At 37.0% G+C, this 26,832-nt stretch overlaps 1 protein-coding gene across 1 annotated transcript; it reads right to left on the bottom strand.

Moving 5' to 3' along the window:
* Positions 1 to 6,868: 6,868 nt before the first annotated feature.
* LOC121738684 (transcription factor Sox-9-A-like) lies at positions 6,869 to 25,539 on the bottom strand. Its single transcript, XM_042130903.1, has 3 exons — positions 25,385 to 25,539; positions 10,686 to 10,832; positions 6,869 to 7,428 (listed from the first exon to the last, which is right to left on the bottom strand). Exons 1-3 carry the CDS (start codon positions 25,510 to 25,512, stop codon positions 7,035 to 7,037), a joined length of 669 nt encoding a protein of 222 aa, XP_041986837.1. The 5' UTR covers positions 25,513 to 25,539; the 3' UTR covers positions 6,869 to 7,034.
* Between the last annotated feature and the right edge of the window lie 1,293 nt (positions 25,540 to 26,832).

Genomic DNA, 26,832 nt, shown 5'->3' with positions numbered 1-26,832 from the left:
GCGGCGGTATCGCCTTACGCAGTAATTCACACGCACGATACTAACCACACAACGAGAGGGGAGATTTTAGCAGCGCTTTACTAAACATGCAGTGATATTATGTTAATGTTAGAAGAGCAATCTATATTACTCTCCTTTCTTTAATGCCGGTTTCATTGACATGGTTATTAAAGTTTCAATGAAACCGCCAACCGGACCATTTAAATGGTACCCAAGTTTATGCACAATTACATGATAAGACCACTATCTCTTCCTCTACTCTCGTAACCAAGTTGGAGAGTTGACAGACGTCTATTGAGAGATCAGGCGCAGAACCAACCTTTAACATACCGCATGTTCAAGTTCTAGTCATATAGTCAGGTAACAGAAGTCTCTGACTCTACATCCGGAATCTGAACCATAACGACCTGCAAACTTTAAGGAGCGACAACGCGCCTGTGACTCTTCCGGTGTTGCAGGGGTCCATGAGCAAGGGTAATCTTTTTCTATCCGGTTATCCGTTTGTTCATGCATCATGTAAGCAGAACTCTATAACCTTTCAGGAGATATTATAATATAGGTACATAATTGAATTATTATTATAAAAATCAAGTCAACGGTATCAAAAAATGCAGGCACTTCTCAGAAGCAGTACGATACTCGGCCCGGCTTCCGTCCAACAGACCCTCCCTTGTTTGCTTATCATTTTCGCGACCCGTCCTAATGAGGCCAGTAATTCATTAAGAGATAGGATTCCTGGAAGATGAGTTATCTCGTATTCTTCAGTTTTGTATGATATTCCATTGCTTTAACTTTTTCATTATAGTGAAGACTTGGAAAAAAAAATCAGAACTTTTTGGACAATATGACACTCGTGCATAATCATTGAGTATAAGCAGTAGGCTTACTCAATGATATAAGCACGAGTGTTTTATACTGACAATTAAATGTCTTGCTCGAAAAAATATTTTATACTAAGTATACAAAAATAGAATTTTTCTTCGTTATACCCTGAGGGTCCATATTGATATTGAATTTTTGAGAGGTAACAAACTGTATAATAAACTAAATGACGCCTGCAACTCCGTTGGGCCAAAATTCGTTTGCCACGCGGAAAACGTTCTCCGGGATTAAAAGTATCATAATAATTATGTCCTTTCCCGGAACTCGAAGTTTTTTTTTTTTTTATGAAATTTTTTTTATTATGAAGGGTCACCTGATGGAAAGCAACTTCCGTCGCCCATGGACACTCGCAGCATCAGAAGAGCTGCAGGTGCGTTGCCGGCCTTTTAAGAGGGAATAGGGTAATAGGGGAGGGTAGGGATGGGAAGGGAATAGGGGAGGGTAGGGAAGGGAATAGGGTAGGTGATTGGGCCTCCGGTAAACTCACTCACTCGGCGAAACACAGCGCTAGCGCTGTTTCACGCCGGTTTTCTGTGAGAACGTGGTATTTCTCCGGTCGAGCCGGCCCATTCGTGCCGAAGCATGGCTCTCCCACGTATAATATTTCTCCGGTCGAGCCGGCCCATTAGGCCATCGGCGTCCATAGGCGGTATCTCCATTACCAAGTGATTCTCCATAGGTACCAAATTTCAGCAAAATCGTTTCAGCAGTTTGGGCGTGATGAGGTAAGTAACAGACAGGCACACTTTCGCATTTGTAAGACAAGTTCGGGTATTGGGTAAACGTATAACTTACTGCTTACAGTCATTATAATATTATTATATTGTACCTACTTACATCTACCTAGAATCACTACGCATCTTAGATTCTAGATACTGTCTACAACTTCTTTTTGTTTGAGAAGCGAACTTCATCCTCGCCGCTAGCTTTGTAGTCAGATCCAGTATCATCCACAAAAAAATGAAACAAAACAGAGTTATTAATAATAAATGGTGCATTCTGCGCTGGGATATTAATGCAAATGGGGCGAGAGGCGCGTGCGCCCTATCGTGTTACCATCACACATGCCGCCCTGCCCTGCCATGCCTCCTTTTTCTAAGCCTTGCGCTGCCTTTCCTTGTCTTTCTTTTTCTTGTCTTTTAATCAATTGAGCCAGTTTTAAAAAATAGTAGGTAATCTCAGTAAGCGGTAAAGAAGTATCTACCTATCTTGAAGTGTTCCTTATAGCTTTATTGTCCCATGCAGCATGCTATAGAGAGCTCAACACTCCCTCTTATAATGTCTGTTGACAATACAAAGGTGATTTTAGTGGATAGTTATTATTTTCATACAATACCCCTAGGGTGCTCTGCAGGTTTAACTAAGCCTGTCCTCTGCGAGATCAAAAAACATGCTATATACTCAACCTGTGGCCCGCCGGGACTTTTTGAGTGGCCCGCGTGAAGTAAAACCATTTTGAAATTCACACCTACCGGCAAATTAGTGCAGTCATCATGAAAGTCGTAAAAATTTTTCCACTTTAAATTGCTAATTTTTAACATTTATGTTATGAGCCCGGCTTCTCTAGAACAATTTTTTTTATTACTATCAAGCTAATTTTTTGTGAGTAGCTTCATTTTGATAAGACGAGCAGAGATAGAAGAGAAGAGATAGAAAGGACTTCATACTGTGATTTGATGGTCGTAAATACAAAAAATTGGCTGGTTAGGTTTCCGTTTTAGGGTTCTGTAATCAACAAAACTTGTTGACCACGAAACCTTGTAACGGAACCCTAACCAGCTGATTCTTTGTATAATATTTTGATAGGTTAATAATTATTATAATATTTGAATCTAATCGTTCCTTCATTCAATCATCGTTTTAATTTTATCAAAAAATAAAATTAAAACGATGAATAGATCAAAGTAAATATTATGTACCTACGTTATAAAAATTACAAGCAAGTTTCGAGATCAAGTTGGCGTGGGGACACGTTACGGTAATTAAAACAACACGGTTTTCGAACACGACTTAAATTAATTTAGTCTGTATTACTTAAATTAGAAGCCTGTGTTTAAGTTTCTAGCTAGATACTGATGCTATCTACCGTTTAAAAATATTGCATACTTACTTGAATAAGATAATATTACAGAGTGTACAAGCCCGGGACACTTTGGTAGGTAAATTTTGCTCTCCGGAGTATTCCGGAGAATGGCCGAGTAGGTATTTAGCATTGCACCCAGTAGATATGCTATTCTTAAATTATATACTGGGTGCAATAGTATAATTATGTATTTCTAATTGAATTATATTCCTAATCGCATTATAATTTATAGCGCATTATATTTAGGTACCTACTATAGATGTTCCGCGCGGCTTCGCCCGTTCTTATTTAAGAATTTCACGGAAACCGTACATTTTTCCGCAAAAAAATAACCTATGGGACATAGGACATAGGTTATTTTTCACGTGGTCTATTCTTCATGTATGCCAAATAACATAAAAATTGCTCCAGTAGTTAAGATAATAAGTAAGCGATTTTATATTATTTTCCCCGTTTTTCCACATTCTCCTCTGTTTCTTCGCTCCAATTGGTCTTAGCTTAATAATATATATATAGCCTAGCCTTCCTCGAAAAATAGGCTATCTAACACTGAACGAATTTTTCAAATCGGACCAGTAGTTCCTGAGATTAGCGCGTTCAAACAAACAAACAAACTCTTCTGCTTTATAATTTTTGTATAGATTTAGGCACACTGCAAGCGATATGCGCCTAACTACCTAATCAGTCTACTACTTAAAAAAAAATCGGCCAAGTGCGAGTTGGACTCGCGCACGAAGGGTTCCGTACCACTATAGAGCAAAAATAGGAAAAAATGTGTTTTTGGTATAGGATTTAATTATTTATTTTATTTTAATTTTATTATTAATTATAAAAGTATAAATGGTCGCTGTTAAGCATTAGTGTCCTAACTCACAATTTTTTTTCTTGTTTAATTTTGAATGCAGTCTTGTTCTAAATCATCTAAAGAACATAACTGCATTCATAACTCAATACGTAATTTTTGTGTGGGTTAGTACACGAATGCTTAACAGCGTCCATTAATAAAACTGAGTATTTTGTAAACATTTCAGGTGGCTACCTATTGTCAGCATTGATACCGAGAAAAATATGTAAAAAAAACACGTTTGCTGTATGAGAGCACCCCTTTATTTTGTTTTAGGGTTTTAGGGTTCCGTACCCAAAGGGTAAAAATGGGACCCTATTACTGAGACTTCGATGTCTGTCCGTCTGTCTCCAGGCTCTAACTCAAGAACGGTAATAGCTAGAGTTGAAATTTTCACAGATTATGTATATTTGTTGCCGCTATAACAAAAAATACTAAAAACAAAATAAAATTAATATTTAATATCCCATACAACAAACGTGATTTTTTTGGCCTTTTTTATATCAATATTAGCAACAGGTAGGTACTTAGATTTTTCTCAAAGACCTTAGTTATTTGTGTAATTTAATATTTAATAATAAAATTAAAATAAAAAAAAAAAAAAAAAAGGGTGGCTCCCATACAAAAAACACAATTTTTGGCCTAATTTTGCTCTATAATAGTACGGAACCCTTCGTGTGTGAGTCCGACTCGCACTTAGCCGATTATTAGTATTCGTTGTTAAAGCGGCAACAGAAATACATAATTTGTGAAAATTTCAACTCTCTAGCTATTCCTGTTCTTGAGTTACAGCCTGGAGACAGACAGACGGACAGACAGACAGACAGCGAAGTCTTAGTAATAGGGTCCCGTTTTTACCCTTTGGGTACGGAACCCTAAAGAACGATTATGTTAAGGTTAGGTTAACTGAGGTTAACAAGCTAGGGAAAATGAAATCTATTAGAGAAATTCATGATTTGTAATTTAAAAACTTTTATTTTGTAATAACATTAATTAATTATTATTAATATTTTATTGCTAATAACTCACAATAATAACTTAATAAATGTAACAATATTACCTACGAATTGTTTATAATAATTACCTCACTTAATTCTTAAAACATACTTATATCATAAACTTTGGAACCTGAGGCTTAAATTATGGTTTTAGTTAAATCTAAGCTTATGAACCCATTAATATACACCGGTTTAGATTTTCTTATATTTATAGGAATTTTATAAAGCCTTATAAAAATAAAATCGGAGACATAGCACGTATCTAAAACTAGACACAGTAATATTAAACACTACGTAATAATTTATGGAGATACAGTATAACATTGCAAAATTATAAACTTACGCGATAATGTAAAGCAAGCGAACTTAACGCTATTATTATATTTAAGTATTTATACAGAAAACTCAGTAACCTTACGCGTTACAACTTAGGGTGGTTTGCACCAATTTACTTTAACTGTAACTTTAACTATAACTTTAACTACAATGCAAAATGTCAAATCTTTGGTTAAAGTTAAAAATGGACGCCATCAAGACGCCATATTTAACCATAACCATAGAGCTCGACAAGGCTTTAAATGCACGTGGCGATTAAAGGAACTAACGCTGTCATCATACAAAAATGCCATTTTTGACAGTTCTCCTTTACCAGCAGCGCCCCCGCCCACGTTCTTATAAACCCTTGTCGGACCAGAATCAACATCTTCTGTCAAATTATGTGGTCAAAGTTAAGGTTAAAGTTAGATTTGCCTTAACTATAACCATAACTTTATCTTTAACCACGCCTCTGGTGTAACCCAACCTTAATAAGTTTTTATAATTTACAACCAAGTAAATCAATGTTTGGCACTTGGCACTCAGAGTCATTTAATGATGATTAAACTTTGTTTTAATAAAGAGTTTGATAAATAATGTATGGGGCTTATGTCAAAATCTTCATTATGAATATTCGCTGAGTGCGGCAGCATTGTATTTTGCAACAGTTCCTTACTGTTTAACAAGTACCTACCTAATAGTAAAATTTAACCTTTCTGTGTCATATATGTTCATAAGGACTCCTTTAAAATATTCCTGAACTAAGTAAATATTTAAAGATTACTTACTAAGTTCAATATTTTGCACACTTATGCTAATAATCGGGAATCGGTAAGATAAACAATGTTTTTGATCGTGTTTACTTTAGCGTGATTAAACGCACGTGCGCACATGTGATATGATACCCTATTAGCTATAGACATATGTTATGACCTATTTCTCGAAAACAGACGACACGCTTCGAGGCATTTTTTTTTTTCATCAAATCTGGATTCAATCTTAGAAGCGTGCATAATTTCTGTGATATCACATGTGTCAGACTCTATCAAATTGCCCATATGGAAAAGAATTGGCGAATCTCCAAAAAAATTGTTTTGAGCTGAAGCAGTATCTGAAAAATCGCAATTTAAAGGATTATCTTTAAATACATAGGTATACTGCAAATCGCAACTCCAATAACTCCTTCATATTATGTTTTTATGAAATTTTTGTATGTAGGGGCGTTCGGAGAAGATGAATCTAGATCTTGAATATTTCAGGTTTCTTTCTTGATGTCAATAAAGCACAAAATGTGGTTAATCTTATAGATAAAATTCTCGTGTCACAATGTTAGTTACCGTACTCCTCCGAAACGGCTTTACTGATTTTTACCAAATTTTATGTGCGTATACAATAGGTCTGAGAATCGGCTACTGGCTACTTTTTATATTGATAAGTTTTTGTTGAAATTAATAATAGTAAATTATCACAACTCGAGACTGATGACGACCATTGTTTGTGCGACGGGATGGCGACGGACGTTGCCATGGTGCCATACTTATTTAGTCACTTCAATAAAATAATATGGGCGAAATACTATATATGGCAAAACAATGTTTGCCGGGACAGCTAGTAATGAATATTAAATAGTTATTAGTTACTCTATGATTTTGGTACGTAAGTGGTATGTCCTGCACAGTGCACACAGTATCTTGCTGTATATAGAAAAGCCTTATGATAATAATATGTGAAGTAGGTTGATCAGCAGATATTATGTATTATGTAATCTGCCGCTCATACTACTTATTCATTGAAAAACCTCATATATGAAACCCGACGAACATAATACCCCATTTTTGAAAACTTTACTATAAAAATAATTGTCAAAATATCGACTCTACCGTCTAAGACACATTTGATGAAAACTCGCAACTCATGGATGCCCCGCGTAGAACTGCCAGTCCGTGCAAGGCGGGTGTATGTGCGGTGGTACTGGGCTATACAGCGGCGGCGGGTGACTCGGCAGGGTATGTGGGATGTAGCGGGGCTGCATCTCGTGGTAGTCCGGCGTTTGGGCTGGCTTGAGATACTGGTCCAGCTCGGCACCATCTAACGGCCCGTCTGCGAGTAAAGCCCCGTCTACTTCGATACGGGAGAAGTCTATTTGGGAGCGCTCAGGCGAGGGTTCACGCTTGAGTCGCGCAGTCGCCGGGGGCGGTTTGCGCCTGCGGGGCTGGTATTTGTAATCGGGATGCTCACGTTTATGCTCCGTTCTTAATTTCTCTGCCTCCTTAATGAACGGTAGCTTCTCGTCGTCGCTTAAGTTCCTGTTGACAAAATGTAACTCTTTAAGTACATGGTACCTAATACAGGTAGATAATCTAGAGAAATGTATGAGCTTTATCGGCAATAGTTTATTGTAAATATACTAAGCCATTACAAAAAAAATTACAAACGTCTTTCTCCATTATAACCCAAGAGCCAGCGACGCGACGGTCAGACTTTCGTCATTTTATAAAAAGTTGCCTGTAAAATATGATCCCTAATTATATAGAGGTAAGACTAAGAAAGATCATCAATTATGGTGTTTCGGTCGCGGTTACTTTAGGAGGTATCAAGTTCTGAAGATCTACCCAACCTTCATTAGGAAACGAGATTCCTATTAGTTGGGGAGGGGAAGAGGGAATTTCGGGAGTAGCTCGAGCGTGTCAGATTAAGCTTGCATAGGCTTCCGACATGTGTCTAGTTATCTGCATGGTAAAGAAATTAGATTTCTCACGTGGTGTTTTTTTTTTTTTTTAAGATTGGAATGTCGTCGGATCTGTAGGGGATGTTTAGTATACCCCAAAGAAGCTTCAATATAAAGCACTGACGATTCAAAGGTTAGGTAAGCCTGTAGGTACATTTTAAAATATAAAAAATAAAGCTTCATATTTTCTTAATTAAGCTTCGGAAATAATTTTGCTCTAAACTAAATGATTTAGTCCTTGCTGTCTAAAATATATTTATAACTGACTTAAATAAGCAATTTTCTGAATATATTTTCTTTTTCAGAACTTTAAAATAGCTGCAGTTTCTGAACCCTTATTATTACACTCTTATTATTTTTTTATCAGCTTTACCTCATGTACAAAACCTACTAAGTCTCCATGACGCTCGAGTGACTACAAAAATAGCACCCTCCCCTCCTCTACTATATAGTTATCTTGAGGAAATTAAATAAAAAAAATTAAGGATTATACCTACTTTATCGAAGGTTGGGTAGACCTTCAGAACTGGATACCTCCTAAAGTAAGCGCAACCGAAACTCCATAGTTGCTGGTTGTTCTGACCTCTAGGTATTAGATGTACCTAAACTATCTTAGCTTTTGTAAAATGTCTGTCCAGATACTTTTTGACGTACCAGGCAAGGAGAATATGTTGTATAACTATATGTTTGTACTCTGTATACCTATTATGGAGATTTTTTGCAAGGGGGATAATGTTTTACAGTTATTTCTTAGTTCTACATTAACGTATCAGCAAGCGCGTCTTGACGGATGATATGATGAGTGTGGTAAGTGTTGTGTCATTCTGTGAGAGCGAGGTTGAGCCGTCCTGGGTGGCCGCGGGGCTTGGACTCATAAAAACGCCGAAACGAGTCGGTAATTCCGCATTTTTTGCTAGATGAAAATAGTTTCGGTCTATAAGGAAAGTCTATCTGTAAAATTATAACTAGTTAAAATGAAAATTTTATTGCGAATGAAATCGCATAATTTACTCGACTCTAGCTAGAGCATAATCGTTGTATCTATCTACTAAGTATAATAAATAATACTTCAGCAGCTTCATATTATAATAATACTAGCCGTCCCGGCAAACATTGTTTTGCTATATAAAGTATTTCGCCCATATTATTTTATTGTAGTGACTAAATAAGTATGCCACCATGGCAACGTCCATCGCTATCCCGTCGCACAAACAATGGTCGCCGTCAGTCTCGAGTTGTAATAATTTGCTATTATTTATTGAACAAATGCACTTATCAATATACGAGTAAAAAGTAGCCAGTAGCCGATTCTCAGACCTACTGACTATGCATATAAAATTTGGTAAAAATCAGTAAAGCCGTTTCGGAGGAGTACGGTAACTAACATTGTGAGTTGTCACACGAGAATTTTATTTATGAGAAGATGTCATTTTAAGAGTGTAGTCAGAGTTGCCAGTTTTTTTTTGTGCTAATTCGGGACTTTGGAACTTTTTGAGTGAAAAAGCCGAAAAGCGGGACTGAGCCTGTCCCACGCGGGACATTTAATTTTGATGAAAAAATCGGGACGTCCCGCCAAAATCAGGACGTCTGACAACGCCGGGGGTAGTGTACCTTTTATCTAGGACAGAAAAAACGAAATCTAAAAAGTAGTTCAATTATTATAAGTCTAATTGGTCTCGTTCTTTCTTTCGGTCTTTGAAAACGCGCTACGGTAAAACAAACATACATACATACACATACTACCATAATACCCTTCGTTTAGGCTTTACCGTTATCGGTCTGAAGATGATGATGAGTTTATGAATTCCTCACATCTGCAGCCAAAGGCCGAGACAGTTAGAGATGGTATCGCGGTAGTTAGCGGTGATAGCATTTTAATGAGTAAACAATCGATGCACGCCTCTCTGTTGGGCGCCGCACGCGCACACCCCTCCGTCCCCTTCGTCTCCTTCGTCCCCCGTTCCGTCCCTCGCTTCGTCCCCCGCTTTCACAGTACTTGAAATTACTCATCTCATCGGCCAAGATGCGCTTGCGCTGATAAGGAATGGTTTTAGTGAAATCAATCTACCGATATTATACGCTCTATCAGCTTAAACAATTTTAAAGTCCAAATAAGATATGGAGGCACAATAATATTCTCTTTTCGCGATTTTTGCAGTTTATGTATAAACTTTAGAAAAGAGCATAAAGGCAAATATGGCGACTAACCACAGTCAGACGCGGTGATGCAGCTCAGAGCGATAAGTGTCATTCTTGTACGAAAGTGTAACCATGTATTTCTGTGCTCTCTGTAAATTTTATTTAGTTTGTATATCGTACCTAATAACTTACTCTAATTTCAGTTTGCAGAATCTAAAATCTATTCAGCACATCATCTACATACATTATAGATTTAGATATTTCCAATTCTCGGATTCGGAAACTTATTGGCCACGCTTGTGGCACCGCGCGTTAATTGGCTGTTCTACTAGAAAACTTTCAAATCTGAGTCGCATTACTGTGATGTTTGAGTAGCTATTGATCGTGGCAACCTAATTTTGATTATATACAGGGTGTAACAAAACTAAGTGATAATAGGTTTTAGGGTATGTACAGTGTAAGTGTTCCTTGTAGAGAGTTCACTGTGAAAGTAACAGCGCTGAATTATCAATTTTTTTTTACTTTGGGAAACTCGCGACGCTGGGGCGCTTGCCCATACAAATCACAACAAAAGATTTAGTCTTACTGCGCCGCCACTTTCACAGTTAACTTCCTACAAGGGACACATACCTACACAGTACACACCCTAAAGTATTACCACCTTATTTTCTTACACTCTGTAGACATTATACTCACTTCCACATGGATCCGAGGGACTTGCTGAGCTCTGCGTTGTGGAGGCTGGGCCGCTGCTCGGACAGGCGGCGGCGCATCGCCTGCGCGAACACCATGAACGCGTTCATCGGCCGCTTCACGTGCGCGCGCCTCGAACATCCACCGCCCCTGAAACATGGATGCCTTGAGGATGTGGATGATATTACGGCTTTGACGGTTCTGCAGATCCACAGCAGCATAAACATGGATGGCATTGAGGATCTGATGGTCCTGCAGATACAATGGAGCATGAAATGTGGATGACATTTAAGGTCTGACGGTCCTGCAGATATACTGCAGCATGAAACATGGATGATTATTTCCTTTTTATTTTTCAATTTATTTCTGCCAATTTGGAACTATCTTCTGGAAGTGTATTTGTTTGCTTTCATCTGATTGATTGATTGGTACTGAAAATTAGCTGTCTGTCTAAGCTAAAAAATCTGTTCCCCTTGCAGCTATAATCACACAATACACCAAATTTTATGTTCCTAAGCAAACTCTACATTTCCATGCTGTAACGGAGTCGTAAACCAAACAATTTCGTAAACAAATTTGACTGAGCACGTTTCTTATTTTTTAAACATTGAGCCACTAAAGATTTGGGGGCGACCGATAATAAGCAGTAACATTAATGCGGTCATTACAGCCGTAAGTTACGAGCATCCCTGCGCGCGCGCAGCCTCACTTCGCCTCGTCATCTCACACTCGTAAAAACCTCGTATTTTATTGCTTTTTTACTCTCTACTGCGTTCGGATTTCCTCGCGATCAATAAATTATTTTTTCAAACGCTGACACGCCTGACGCCACTAAATGATTTCTAACGGATCGCTCGCGGGAACCGATACGAAATAATTACCTTGTTCGCCGAAGCGGTTTCCTTGTTTATTAGTCGGAATGTGTTCTAGTTATGTATTTTAATAAAACTTTATCGCCCATACCACGCATGAAAATTACGAACGGGTTATGTTTCCGAGCTATTCTATTGTAGAACGATTTGAAATCGTTTTAAAATTCGTGACAACTTTTATGATACATCATACAACATAAGAATATTATGTAAACGATTTTAAAGTCCAAGTGGACTTGGTAATATGCATTCATAATTTAGCAAACTTATCAATAAGTTTATTAAATAAATATCGAGTAGCCATCTGAATTTTAAACTTAGGAATTATATTTTGTTGTTATAAAACTGCAGAACTTACCTAACATAAGTGGATAACTAAGTCTGTAATGTGTTCTGCCAGTCACACAACTGATGAGTCTCATGCCAACCATTAACACATTACAATATAATGCGTGTGTCCTGACTCCTCACCAAGATAGGAAACATTAAGTCGTCCTATAAGTTTTTGTAGAGACCACCGCGCGCGCATCTGGTTAGTAACATAGCTGACAATCAGTGATAGGTTACATGACTGTTTTAATTATTGTGACTGGTGGCAATAACAATATCGTTCGCGATTTAGCTCCCATAAACATGATTAATGTATACATTATAGTTTCGAAGTGTACTCTCAAGTTGCAGGAGCTTTAAAGTCGTAGATTCTATTAGCAAAATAATGTGTACAATAATTCGTTAGAGAACAATATTAAAACTGATCAGTGATCATATAGTCTTCTGTCTCTAATTCAAATTAGAAGGTCACGGGTTTATTTTAATTTTTAGAGAAGATACCTAAAAGTTAAACCCAAAAATGTCAAGAAAAATAATACTATTCACTTCATATTATAGGCGTTTCTTGCGCGCGCGGGTCCAGTTAGCGTGTTTTCCCGAACGCTACAGCTCTAGCAGAAAACGCGCTGAAGCAAAAAACAGCGAAGTATTTTGTTGAGTTATATGAACAGTATAAGAACAGCAAGATTATATTGAAATAAAAAATATTCATACAGATGATTTTTAATCATGTAATTTTATGTAACGCGTACAGGATGTAGTAGAAATCCTGTAACTTTGATCGAGTGCGAGAGTTCTCGATTTCAGAGATGAGTAATGATATTCGATATTTGCTGCGCCCGCGCCGACCGCCTTACATCTTCAAAGTTCATTGATTTATTCGCTAAACAAATAAAAAAACAGCTAAGTATCTGGCCATTGGCCTAATGCAGAGTTCCGCACTCCTTTTCCTCCGGTTTTATTTAAAATATATATATCTCACCATGTTTTCCCAAATTTTATAACACTGTTTTATAACCATTTTCCGAACTCATTTTCACCAAATCTTTGCCAAACTTCTACATCCCTTTATTTTCTGCAAAAAAAGCTTTATGTAGCTTTATGTAGCATTACTCGAAGACCGAAGTACGCGTAGTAATCGTAATTAATATGTAAAAGTAGTTGTAGTTACCTTGAAACCTAAATCATGGTTTATTACGTCATGCAGTAGGTACATGTCAGTGTGGCGGACGAAATCTGGCGCAGTAAATCACTGGTTACAGCTATAAAACTTTTTGTCAACTCCGACACGGTTAACTCTTTACTACTTTAAACATTAACATGCAGTTAAATGTGATTTTACTGTTGGTTCTAAACTAGTATTTTTGTGCTTTTGTTTCGCTTCCAAACCAAGCTTAAGCTCAAAAGCTTAGGCTTGGTTTTTAAACTCTAGGAACTTACGAGTATATTTTAACACTAAAATTACGCTTGAAAAAAGCTCCAGGACAATTTGAATCGTCAGCATTCAAATTGATGTGGTTTTCAGAGGATCATAATATTATATTATATAACCTACAACCTGATTATGAAATTGATATAATATAAGTATACCAAAGGAGTTATTTTAATGTGCTCTACTTTAATATCTCTTTTAAACTTCATTGAAATCAGTTGTGAATCTTTGAACCTTATATTGAACCAAATCTTTCCTATAACTTAGGGTTGATTCAGACCGAAACGCGACGCGTAGATGCATTTCTAGATTTGTATGGATTTGACAGATTCGCAAACCGTCTCACGCAATTGAAATCTGTCATATCCATACAAATTTATGCCGCGCCGCGCCTCGCCTCGCCTCGTCGCGTCGTGGTCTGAATTGACCCGGGTTGATTCAGACCGTAACGCGACGCGTAGATGCATTTCTAAATTTGTATGGATTTGACAGATTCGCAAAACGTCTCACGCAATTGAAATCTGTCATATCCATACAAATTTATGCCGCGCCGCGCCTCGCCTCGCCTCGTCGCGTTGCGGTCTGAATTGATCCTTACTTGTTACATATACCATCAGAGCTACGAATTATAACTAGTAGCAACTAACCTACTAGTATTCAATTACACATTTTAACATTAGAAAAAACTAAACACGCTTACAATAATAATACCTATTCGTGTAATCCGACTCGGAGTTTTGGTCGTTAATCAATCTAAGCTAACCTACTACGGTTCCCAAACAACGTCTCAGGTTTAGTTTGCCACCTAAACAAATTATGTTATTGCTATGTGACAGCTAATTTTTGGACATAGCCTTGGCGCCTAAAAGCATCAGCATCACACCAATAATTTCTGTCGAAATGGTTATGAAAAGTTTCGCATCCAAATCTACGCTACGTTAAAGGAAAACATAACACAACAAATATGCTTACAAATCAAATAAATTACTATCAAATAGGTAATGAACATAAATTATTGAATCTAGGAACACTCGATCACGTCGGCTTTAAGCCTACAACAACTAATTGAAATCGGTCGACTTTAATTTAAGAACTATACTGCTGATTACCACGGTACTGACAGTACTAGCAACACCTCCGATTTCGTAGCAGATTTAGAGATCGTTTGACCCTTTTCCTTGTGCTTTATTTGCCTTTTCTATCATCGTACAAAAAAGTTTGTCATATTATATCAAGGTTCAACAATCGCGGTGACTATATTATAGAGTTCTAGCTATTGTCATTTGGCTATCTCTTTTGTATGACACTTGTAACTAGGAGGCCATTGGCTGAGGAAGTCATAAACATGAAACATAGCTGTCAGCTGTGACGAGCCCGCCCACACTATTTCTGCACTAGAGCTGCGCGTGCGCAGACTAACTCGTTAAACCCCTTTTAGACCTTATTATTATGACAATAAGAAAGTTTTATGATAACCAGTTTTGTCGTCGCTCGTACAAATATTAGCTAAATATAAAGATGGCGTTTACGTCGGAACCCCGTAAACTAACCCTTATAAGTGCCCATAACCTTTTTGAACTAAAGTGTCTTGGCTCATTTACAACGTTATGGGTCCTGTAATATATTATTATGTGGTGACTATTTGTGTTTATTAAATTAATATCCTACACTGATTACATTCACATTGAATTTTAAATTTTAGAATATTATAAATAATGTTATGGATATGTTTAAGAACAGCACACTCCTTTTTCGTGTAACTCATACTTAAAAAACCTATTAGTTACCCAAGTACTTGAAAAACTTTTAAGTAATATTAGTTTATTCTCATGGCAATAAAATATTTCATAGGCATATACTATACAGACACAAAAAAGTGCCTATAAACATTCCTGTAACAATTTGTTTCATTGCCTACAAAACATAAGAAAAGACTCAACAATGCCTTACCCAATCTTAACAGTGAATTTAATTACAGCTATAAAGTATTAAGTAATAATGGTAGACAGTAGCCGCTCAAGTTATCAGTTGAGGACACCTGGCTCGAGTGCCCTACCCCTGCCCTGGGAAAATTGTACTTGAACATGATTACAAGACAAATAGATTATGATTATCCCAAGGGTCAGTACGATGGGATTTTGTTATCGTATGTTATTTTGATACGATATTAGTATTATCTTTGAGAAAGAAAGCTCTCATACCTACGTTAACGGTTAAGGGATACGTTACGTTAGACTTTCATAATTATAGTGAACGAATGAATTATTTATTGGATTTGCACATAACATAGAAATTAAAACTTAAATCTCCTAACCAACTTAATTAGGAGTATAATCAGGAGCCCACAAAATAATTTAGCAGGGCGCAGCCGCGCAGGCCGCAGGAGCTTGTAGACTGTTACCTAGTCACGATGAAATAGATCCGCAGCTGAACTCTACATTTTAATTTCAAGTTAAAACCTCCGTTATTTGATACCATTTTTTTATAAAATAAGGGGACAAACAAGCAAACGGGTCACCTGATGGAAAGCAACTACCGTCGCGTCGCGTCGCTGATGGACACTCGCTACATCAGAAGAGCTGCAGGTGCGTTGGCGGCCTAAAATAATATATTTGGATGCAAAATGAACATCCCAATATATTATGTAGTGGTGTATATAAGATTTTCCGCATGATAATTTCCACATATTTAAAAAGCATTTATCTAACCTGTGACGTATTTAAGAACATAAGATGCTGAAGTAGGGAGGGTGAGGGAAGACATCTGTGTCCACACTGATAATACGTGATACTGACTACTCCAAACATAATATTATTATGATTTCCCTTAATAAACGATACAACATAGTAAGTATTATAATTTACAATGTGCATTTATCAAAATTTTATTTAGAGCTCTACTGACACTACTGTTTTATAAAGTTTGCTATAATTTTAATGAGAAAAAATGTCTGGCTGTTTCCATCTTTCCTTTCGCACTACAATCACTGAAACTATTTTGATGTGATTAAGATTTAAGATACTTTGACTTCTGGGAAAGAAAGCACTAGATAGATGTCGAAAAAATGTACGATTTCAAAACAACGACGACGTTCCGAGCGAGTAAGACTAAAGTCGAAATTACTTTTTTACTGTATTTTAATGCTGAGATAAATAATGAAGAGAACATCAAAAATATTAGGAAAAGTAGGTTTAGTACCAACCGTGAGAGGATGTGGTAAGTGGTAACAGTACCGCGAATATTTAGCGCAGCCCCAAACGAAGGCCTAATGAAGTAACACGTTATTGCTGCCATGCTAAAGTACACAGACCAATAGAAGCTTCTAAACCACGTAAGGTACTTGATAGCGGAAATTTTACTTTGATTTGGCATCGATGTAAAATCATGATCTGTATAATGCGGTACCTTCACCCTTCACTCAGGGGACTAGTCTATAATTAAGGGTTTATTAATTTAAATAGAAAAGTCATTAGCAAACCTGATTAGCACTCTCCTAAAGTTTGACGGGCTTCGTGTTTTCAGGGTATAACATATTGGAATTTAGCATAACGATTGCCGTCAACGTCTGATGTAAATATGAAAAAACGTTTTAGTCAGGCCTATAGTCGAATCTGTAAGCCCTCGAGTGCTCTAAATTCTAAAATAATGATAATCACCTAGGTCGACTATCGGTTGTATCAGCTAATCAGTAGGTAAGTTTCGGATATCTCTATATTTAAAAAAAGTTATTGCCAGCTCAGCACTAGTTCGAATATTTTTCCGAGGTTTTTCAAAATTGATCCTTATGTTTTTAAATATAAAGGTCAGAACTCAGAGGTGAAACTTCATAGTCCCTAAATCTTCAGACGGACCGCCAGATTACGCTCCGTCAATATTTGGGCGCGGTGCCTACTGCTTTTAATGACCATGTAAATTTCTACGACTATCCCAAAGGCCAAAACGCGTGCCATTGAAATTAGAAGTGCTATCAGAGGCTGACCAAACTTGGACTGTTGGAAGGTTTGAGAAAGTTTTAACGTAGCAACGCTTTTCAAAACATATTTTTGCCCCGGTTAGTAACAAAGTTTTACAAGAGTCACAGTTGGTGTGCAGAATGAAGATATAATGAGCTACGAGTATGTGGTTACTCTAAAGTAATCTAAACTCCAATACAACTTGTATATATTTTTAACCGACTTCAAAAAACGAGGAGGTTATACGTTCGGCTGTGGATATTTTCATCAAGTATGTTTTTTAATTTTTATTTATCTGATAAAAACTCCCTAATTCAAACATATCGAATATCCCTGTTAGGAGACTTAAGACGTATTTAGATAAGAACAACCTAAATCCACGAAATAGACGCTTGATAGAAGCGACCTACGTTTTTCACGAATTTATTTGTTTCACAGATCTTCAAAAAACTATTTACAAAAGATATTATGCCGTAAAATTCATTACGATATGAGAATAACAGAATGATTCATGTTGCACACGGAACAAAACAAAATCCTGAAAGACCATCAAGGCTCTGACTCTGCGGCCTCTTCACGTTGGCTGATGACAGGCCAATGATACAAAACATTGCGTACTTATTATAGACGGGCATATTCGACTTTAACTGCCTAATTTTAGAAGATTGTTGCTAAAGCCTCATTTGCAATCACGTTGGCTAACCATATGCCATGAGGCCTTAGACCAGCGTTGCCAGACGTCCCGATTTTGGCGGGACGTCCCGATTTTTTCATCAAAATTAAATGTCCCGCGCGGGACAGGCTCAGTCCCGCTTTTCGGGGAAAGTCCGAACGTACGTGCAGCCTGCTGAGAAAGAAAGGTGCGTAACGAAGATAAGAGTGTGGGAGGCAGAGGGGGGGATTTTCTTTGGCTACTTTAGCTATCTATTGTCACGAAAACGTAATTTTAACGCCAATTTATAGATAAAAATTTTAAAAACTTTTGATTTTATACCGTTTTTTTCGTTGTCCCGCTTTTGACTGAAGAATACCGCTTTTTCACTCAAAAAGTTCCACAGTCCCGACTTGGCGCAAAAAAAATCTGGCAACGCTGCCTTACGGCCGTTCCCAATATTTGATCTATCTCTGGTTTTGCCCTACTAGAGATAGGAATAGCTCACAATTGACATAAAATATATGTCTCTAATGTCTAATGTGAGCTATTCCTATCTCTAATAGGGCAAAACCAGAGATAGATCAAATATTGGGAATGGCCGTTTGACGTTCATTCAGACTTTCATCAAAGCCGATACAAGTGTAAGTTCAAATGTCACATTAACACGCCTGTTCAAACAGGGCCGGTGCGGGCGGTGCGGGCGGTGCGTCTGAGCGGTGTTTGCGCCCCCACTTACACCCCACCCGCCAATAGCATGTGCAAACGGTACGCGAGGAAATCTTAATCTACAGCTTTGCCTTTCTCATTCGGTGACTCAGTGCTAGAACAAACTAAAGGTATAGGAAATGCGCGTGAGCATAGTAGGATAAATCCCGTTCCTCGGCTGAGGGAAAGCCTATCTCCTTTCTACAAAGTACTATTCTCAAATCAAATAATTTTATTCACAGTAAATTTTTTACAAATTATTTTTTTCTGAACGTCGAGACTATGGTGCCTACCACCTCCTTTCTACTACTAAATGGGAATTAAAATGTGCGATATCCTACTAGATTTAATTCAGTGAGTATATTTAGGTCACTTGCATGGTTGATTTTTGGGTCTAGATCATCATCGCTTTAGGATATAATTTAGTAGGTATGTGAATTGCCTTATCTAGATAACATAATATAATTTATGATCACATATTATATATTAAGCTCAAAGCTCACAATATGGTAGGCCGTGGGTAGGCCACTACGGCGCCCTGTAGTGTACGTACGTACTGTACCTGTAAGGCCTTTACGTAATTAGACCCGTTAAGAACCGCCATACTGGTACAAATGACCAAGAATTTCATCTTTCGGTCTATTAGGCCTACATTAGTGATTAATAATATTTATTACAAATATGATTTCGAATTTTCTTTTATATCAAGGCTTCTTAAATCATGATCTAGTTTCTAGATTTCAATCTAGACTTTTTAATATTAGAAAGTCGGTATAGTCTCACTCAGTCTATATAAAATTAAATTGTCGAGACTACTTTCGAGAAGAAAAATACTAAAATAAACGAGGGGTTAAATTTGAGGGTCTTCGCGGTTTCCCCTTCAATTCAAATTGATAATATATTTTCCTAACCTATTTTCAGTGGATAGCTTGGGGAGTCCCCGGGAGATAAGCGCCCCTGTTTGCGCAGGCGCATATCGCCCTTGCGGAAATAAAACGTAACAGGAAGACGATAAAAATTGTCCCACGAACCCACCCTAGTAAATACTAAGTTTTTGTCTCCTTGATTAGGATTATCTTGGGGTAGGGAAATTTTGTGAACAACTTTACCTAGTAGCGACTAGCGTCTCACCAAAAGTGAATTTGGACATCCTCGTAGCAAAAGATATATAACGCGTAGACCAAGGAGGTATTAACACTGAAAATAATTTTGTTTTATGGTTAAAAAATTATATTGTGTTACTATTTTTAAAATTTTCACTAAAAAGCTCCGCCTAAAACACGAAAAGCTTTCATTTCTTGGTAAGTTATGTGCTGTTTTCTCCGCGTAGAACGTCTACGGCAGACTCGTATAATTATCTACAAAACCGCGTTGTTCCTTATTAAAACTGAATGTAGGTGTTATTGCTATTACCTTTAATTTCAACAACTACGCACATTTCTATATTGATTGAGCTAGATAGTAGTACTAAAGTGTGATATGTCTGTCTGTTACCTCTTCACGACCAAACCACTGAACCAATTTTGCTGAAATTTAGTATAGAGATACTTTAAATCCCGGTAAACGACATGGGATACTTTTCATCCCGAAAAAATGTACGGTTCCCTCGTGAGAAACGATTTTTGGCGCAACGAAGATGCAGGCGTCATCTAGTTAGTACCAGTAGGTAATATAACAATACAGATAGACTCTAATAATTATGCAATAACTTATAGAAATTCCTGAAAGCAATATCAAAAGAGCCGTTTGTGATAAGACATGGCGGTGCGACTGTGAGCCCGCTGTGATCAGCCACCAGGGTCACGGGATATCTTAAACGATCATTATTTTATATTATACCCAACTAATTGCTCATGGAATTACTTCGCTGTATCTCTATTCTCTATTATATGGAGTGTAACAAAACTAAGTTTTTTTTAATGAAATATGGGGGCAAACGAGCAAACGGGTCACCGATAGAAAGCAACTTACGTCGCCCAAGGACACACGCAACATCAGAAGAGCTGCAGGTGCGTTGCCGGCCTTTTAAGAGGGGGATTACAGGGTAGGGGAGGTAAGGAAGGGAATAGGGAAGGGTAGGGAATATGGGCCTCCGGTAAACTCACTCACTCGGCGAAACACAGCGCAAGCGCTGTTTCACGTCGGTTTTCTGTGAGCCCGTGGTATTTCTCACAATGAGTGACAAAACTTTAGGGTTTGTAATTTGTATGAGTCCCCTGTATAGAGTTCACTGTAAAAGGTATATAAATTAGCGCTGAAAGAGCAACTTTTTTACTTTTGTATGGATAAATTCATGACGCTAAGGCGGTTGCGCATACAAATCACAGAAAAAATTTTGCTTTTCAAGGGGTTTCGGGGGCGATAAATCGATCTAGCTAGGAATTATTTTTAGAAAATGTCATTTTACTCGTGTTTTATCGATAATCGATAAACTGAAAAATATGACTCTTCCTGACATCTATTGGCGAATAATAATACTATTTTATGAGCAACTAATTGTTTTAACGACACAACAACAGCTAAAGGTATTCCAGTAGATGGCGCTGTTAAGTAACACGAAGTCAGAGTGTTTGCTATTATACCGAGCAAAGCTCGGTCATCTAGGTACTTATAATATTATAAGCGACCTTAAAGTATTACCTATCACTTAGTTTTGTTACCTACATGTTTTTTATTCTAAAATCTAATACTTAGTTACAGGAAGAAAATGTTGTGAATAGTTTACTTTACAGGATATTAAAATGAAAAAAAAATCCATATTTTTTTATATTTTTTAAATGCCTCTAGTATGGCTGTAAGTTATCGTTTAGATTTTTTTAGAAAATTTCAAAGCAAGTTTTTCAGGCGTTTTTAAGGTCTGTCGTCGTCGCTCTGAAAGTCTTTTTCGTATTATTATACAAAATTAAATGCGAAAGTGTGTCTGTATGTCTTTCTGTTACGTCATCACGCCCAAACTGCTGAACCGATTTAGCTCTGTATGGAGATACTTGAGTCCCGGGAACGGTTTACGGTTCCCGCGCGATAAACGAATATTGGCGCAACGGAGTTGCGGGCGTTATCTAGTCCATACTTCCATACTAATATTATAAATACGAAAGTGTCTCTGTCTGGTACCTCTTCACGCTCAAACCGCTGAACCGATTTAGCAGAAATTTGGCATGGAGATACTTTGAGTCCGGAGAAAAGCCATAGGGTAGTGTTTATCCCGGCAAAATGTACGGTTCCCGCGTGATAAACGAATTTTGGCGCAACAGAGTTGCGGGCGTTATCTAGTCCATACTTCCATACTAATATTATAAATACGAAAGTCTGTCTGTCTGTCTGTCTGTCTGTTACCTTCACGCACAAACCGCTGAACCGATTTTGCAGTTTGGCATGGAGATACTTTGAGTCCGGAGAAAAGACATAGTATATTTTTATCCCGGCAAAATGTACGGTTCCGGCGCGATAAACGACTTTTGGCGCAACGGAGTTGCGGGCGGCATCTAGTCTAGTACTTTATGTTACGTCCTACTAATATTATAAAGGCGAAAGTTTGTTTGGATGTATAGATGTATGGATGTGTGGATGTATGGATGTTTGTTACTCTTTCACGCAAAAACTACTGAACGGTTTTTAATGAAACTTTACAATAATGTAGCTTATACATCAGAATAACACATAGGCTACAATTTTAACCGACTTTCAAAATGGGGGAGGCGTTATGTTCGTTTTCTTATGTTCAACGATTACTCCGCCGTTTATTAACCGATTTTCAAAATTTTTCTTTTGATATATAGGATATCATCCCAATTTGGTATTATATTCGCAAAAGTGGTGATCTGATGAAGGATCCATAAGTAATCGAGGGAACTCCTTACAATTTAAAGGGAAACATGTGGTGACTTCGGTTTCGTGAAAAGTATTCTAAGCATATGCTACCAACAAGTAAGATTTTGCACCGAGGTATACCTGGTATACCGTGGTTCGGAAGGTGCTGAGAGAACTCCTGATTCTTTATAGATACAAGTTTGGGAGTTTCGGCGTTGTTTTAAGAACGGAAAGCATATGCTACTATGCAAATTACATTCATCATCATCATCACTACCATATTATACCATGCATCGTCCCATGGTTATGACTTATGAGCCTATAATGACCCTGTTATTGGTACTTTTCATAGTCTTTTAGATCGAGACTCGAGTTTGTCAAGCGATAATTTAAAAAAAATCTATACCTACCTAATATTATAAACCTGAAGAGTATGTTTGCTTGAACGCGTTAATCTCAGGAACTACAGGTCCGATTAAAAAACTTATTGCAGTGTTAGATAGCTCATTTATCGAGTAAGACTATAGGCTAAATATAATCACGCTAAGACTAATACGACCGAAGAAACTCAGGAAAATGTGGGAAAAACGGAGGAAATATAAGAAATTACCAACTACCGGAGCAATTTTGATGGCAATATTTGGCACAGATATAGAGTAGACCAAGTGAAGGGAGTAGGGACATAAGCTATTTTTTATGGGAAAATGTACGGTTTCTGTAAAATTCCTGATTTACGCGGGCGAAGCTGCGCGGGACATCTAGTAGTTTATAATATTATCCTCTTTGGTACTTTACAAATGCGAAAGTGTGTCTGTCCGTTTGTCAAGCCCAAATGATATATGAATCGATTTTGCTCTTTGGTATGGAGACACTTTGGGTCCGGAAAGGTCATAGGATACAGGAAAAATTTACGGTTCCCAGGCGATACGGTATATGAATTTTACGCAATGGAGTTGCGGGCATCGACTAGTTTTATACTAATTGTAACTTTATGGGCATGTTCCACAACTTCCTGACTTAGTGACTAATAGGCTATCCACCAATTAACTTGACAGATCAAGACTTGATCTACTACTAAATATAAATACTAATTTAGTATGGAGAATCTGTCAAAAAAAGTTGTGAATAGCCTATTCGTCGCTTTATCAGAAAGTGGTGAAATGCCTAAGCCTTCAAGTAACAACCACATATAATTATGACCGGCAACGTTTTTTAACTTCCCACAATGCGGATAAGAATACTTAAAAACCAAAATTCAATTCAAAAAAAATAAACAAAACATAACCTAATTACCTGTCAAGTGTGATGTGTTAAATGTTAAAATTTTTTGCCATCGTAAACTATCCACTTTTTACGATAAAGTTAACCTCAAGTGGTTATGGTTAAATGTTGGCCTCATTCATAGACGCCGGTATCACAGTACCTACATATTACAATATTCCTTATAGGGTAAATATTGTAATACTGTGACGGTATGATATCTGTTTAACTTTAGAAAATTTGAAATTGCATATGTAGGTACCATCTGTCAGCTGGGTTTGACATAACGCGACCAAACTACGTAGGTCCCCCATCTGCCTAGGAATCAACTTCTCTGATAGTACATAGTAGATACGAGCATAATATTATGCTACGTCCTTTGCGTAATATTGGGAATATTACCCAAAGTTCGGAGCAGAGGGCGCTACTAACACATACAGTAAATAGAATAGAATATTGACAAAACTGCTGACAAGAAATTTGTGTACTGTCTGAGCTGGTGCTGCCGTCTAGCGTTAAAACATACCAGTAATAAAACTAAACGGTTAATTATATAGGAATTGTTTAAAATTATCGTTCAAAATTAAGTAAGTTCATTAAACCATACAGCGTGCCAAAGATTTACATTACGAAAACTATCGAACAAAATCTTATGTGAGTACTTAGCATATGAATAATTTTATGAAAAAAAAATCATAAAGCTATGCTTAACTTAAAAAATATGAAGGAAAAATATTGAGATAGGTACTTCGTACTACTACTTATATATCTCAATGAGGAAAAGTTAAACAATAAGACTTTTTCAAAATACCCATGATTATAATAATTATAAAATATTCACCACAATAGGGAAAGTGGAAATAGAAACCGAAGTCCGAAATCAATAAATGAAAAAATAATAAAAACGAACCCGAAAGTTTGAATGTTTCTACGAGACCATGCTAGTTTTTAGGGTTCCGTACCCAAAGGGTAAAAACGGGACCCTATTACTAAGACTTCGATGTCTGTCCGTCTGTCTCCAGGCTGTAACTCAAGAACCGCAAGAAAGTCCTTAATTATATTATGTGTACTTTAATATTTTATTATAATATTAAAATAAAATAAAAAATTAAGGGGGGCTTAAATTTTTTAAGTAAATCGTAGTCTAACAAATAAAGTTTAGACTTTAGAATTTGGAAAACACTTTCAGGTTAAAATTTGTTAAGAACAAACTTACCAATGGGGATAAGTTTATGGTTTAAAAAATCGATCATTTTAAAATTATTAGAACAAAATAAAGGGAAAATATTTATTTTCTTCAGGATACTGGACGGCGTAACCAAATACTTGAGAGTTTACAGATTATACGATCTGCATGAAAGCTTTAGAAATCGAGCTTTCTGCGATAACATAATATTGTTTCAGTGTCTGTTATCACTTATCATCGAAAAGATTTTCACTTCGTATATCTATAATATGAACGTAATATGTTACTTTTAAATCGATTTTCATAAATTACTTAAGCAAAAATAATTAGATAGGTATCGGTAAGTTCATTATGCAAAATAGTAAATAATTAAACAGTTTAGTGAAATTTCAGGAGCTTTGGCTTTTGAATCTAAATGTAGAGCTAATAACGCACAACTGAAAACTTTGAACACCAACATAATCCCCGATTTTCCATTATAAACCAAAAAAATACATACTTGGAAGGCTGAGCCACGATGGTGTCATAGTTGAAGGACTGCAGCAGCTTGCCGACAGCTTCGTTGATCTCCAGCTTGTCCCCTCTCTCCTCCTTCCAGCTCATAGGTCCAGGCGGGAAGCGGCTCATAGTTAGCTGTTCGAAGCGCGTGCGGTCGGCGCGCGCGCACGGACTATAAAGAGTTCCTTATGCTCGGAGAATAGTGTGAGCGCGGCAGGCGGCTGTGTGCGTTTGTTTACATTACGCCTGTGTTTATCTATCGTTTTTTTAATGTCGTAGAAATCGAAAGGGATACTTTGTGACCTGAATTCAGGGAGCTTTCTAGATACATTTTGAAGTTAGCGAAAATTTGGGTTGTTAAAATATTTGGATTTTATTTAAAGTAAGAAAACTTTTAAATTAAGATACTTAACATAATCATAATATCTACTCCTGTTCTCTATGCACTTAATTTATGAAATATCTGAGTATTTATTAAAGCTACTTTGAATAATTTACGCGATCAATTGATAATTTAACAAAATCAAAGATATATTTTCTTCAAAATTTACCTACGTACCTAAGAGCAAGCCTATGTAGAGAAAACCGACCGAATCTTTCCATATCAAAAAAGCTTTCTGTATCGAAGAAAACAAAACAAAACAAGGTACAAATAAGATAACGTAATAAAAACAAGGTACAGGCAAATCTGCGTGTAATTTTCCAGCATTTCCCTCTGTGGGCGGGGCGTGGACCGCCTCCGGCCGCCATTGGACTGCCCGCTGTGACGTCACTGCGCCCGCGCCTTACCGCCGCTTGCCGCCCGCGACCGTGTCATCGGACATCAATCATCATAATACCACAGATAATACTAGCGTGTACCTAAAGAGGATAATTATTATTGTGCTTGGCGATTATTTCTCTATAGTGTAATTGTGTAGACAGCAGCACTTTGACTTCAGAATCAATTAATTCTTTCGTCTTCCGAGTTCAGACGATATAAATACTTATAAATATATAAAATATTATCGATACTTACATATCTTATTAAAATATAAATCTTCATTGAAGTGTAAGAAGTTAAGCACTATACGATGTATAAAATATTATGCATTTTTAGGAAAATTCGACATTGAATAATTATGCGCCTACTACCTACATGACTTATGTAATATACATGCTAAAATATTATTATTTATGAGCTACGAAATACGAATGCTACGAAAACGTATCTTTAGTTGATGAAATACATGAAACAGGAGTCAGGTAAGGTAGATATAATAATAGGTACTTCGAGCGATCAGCGAGCTCCCAGAATTAATTGTCAAAATGTTCTATGAGCCTGAGGTGTGCAGGGTAAAAGTAAAAGTTTCTTTAAAGTAAAAGTATAAAAAAGTTAAAATTTTAGGGGTCCCCATAGGTACAACTGCCTGATACCCAAAAACAAAATTCATTGTAGGTGTAACCTAG

Source organism: Aricia agestis, chromosome Z, assembly GCF_905147365.1.
Source record: "Aricia agestis chromosome Z, ilAriAges1.1, whole genome shotgun sequence".
NCBI classification, from domain to species: domain Eukaryota; kingdom Metazoa; phylum Arthropoda; class Insecta; order Lepidoptera; family Lycaenidae; genus Aricia; species Aricia agestis.
This window is presented reverse-complemented; position numbering and strand designations above follow the sequence as displayed.

Coding starts and splice junctions, on each gene's coding strand:
- LOC121738684 (XM_042130903.1), bottom strand. CDS start 25,512: ATGAGCCGCTTCCCGCCTGGACCTATGAGCTGGAAGGAGGAGAGAGGG. Junction 10,833..25,384: donor ATCGTGGCTCAGCCTTCCAA/GTATGTATTTTT, acceptor TCCATGTTTCAG/GGGCGGTGGATGTTCGAGGC. Junction 7,429..10,685: donor TCCCTCGGATCCATGTGGAA/GTGAGTATAATG, acceptor TTTTGTCAACAG/GAACTTAAGCGACGACGAGA.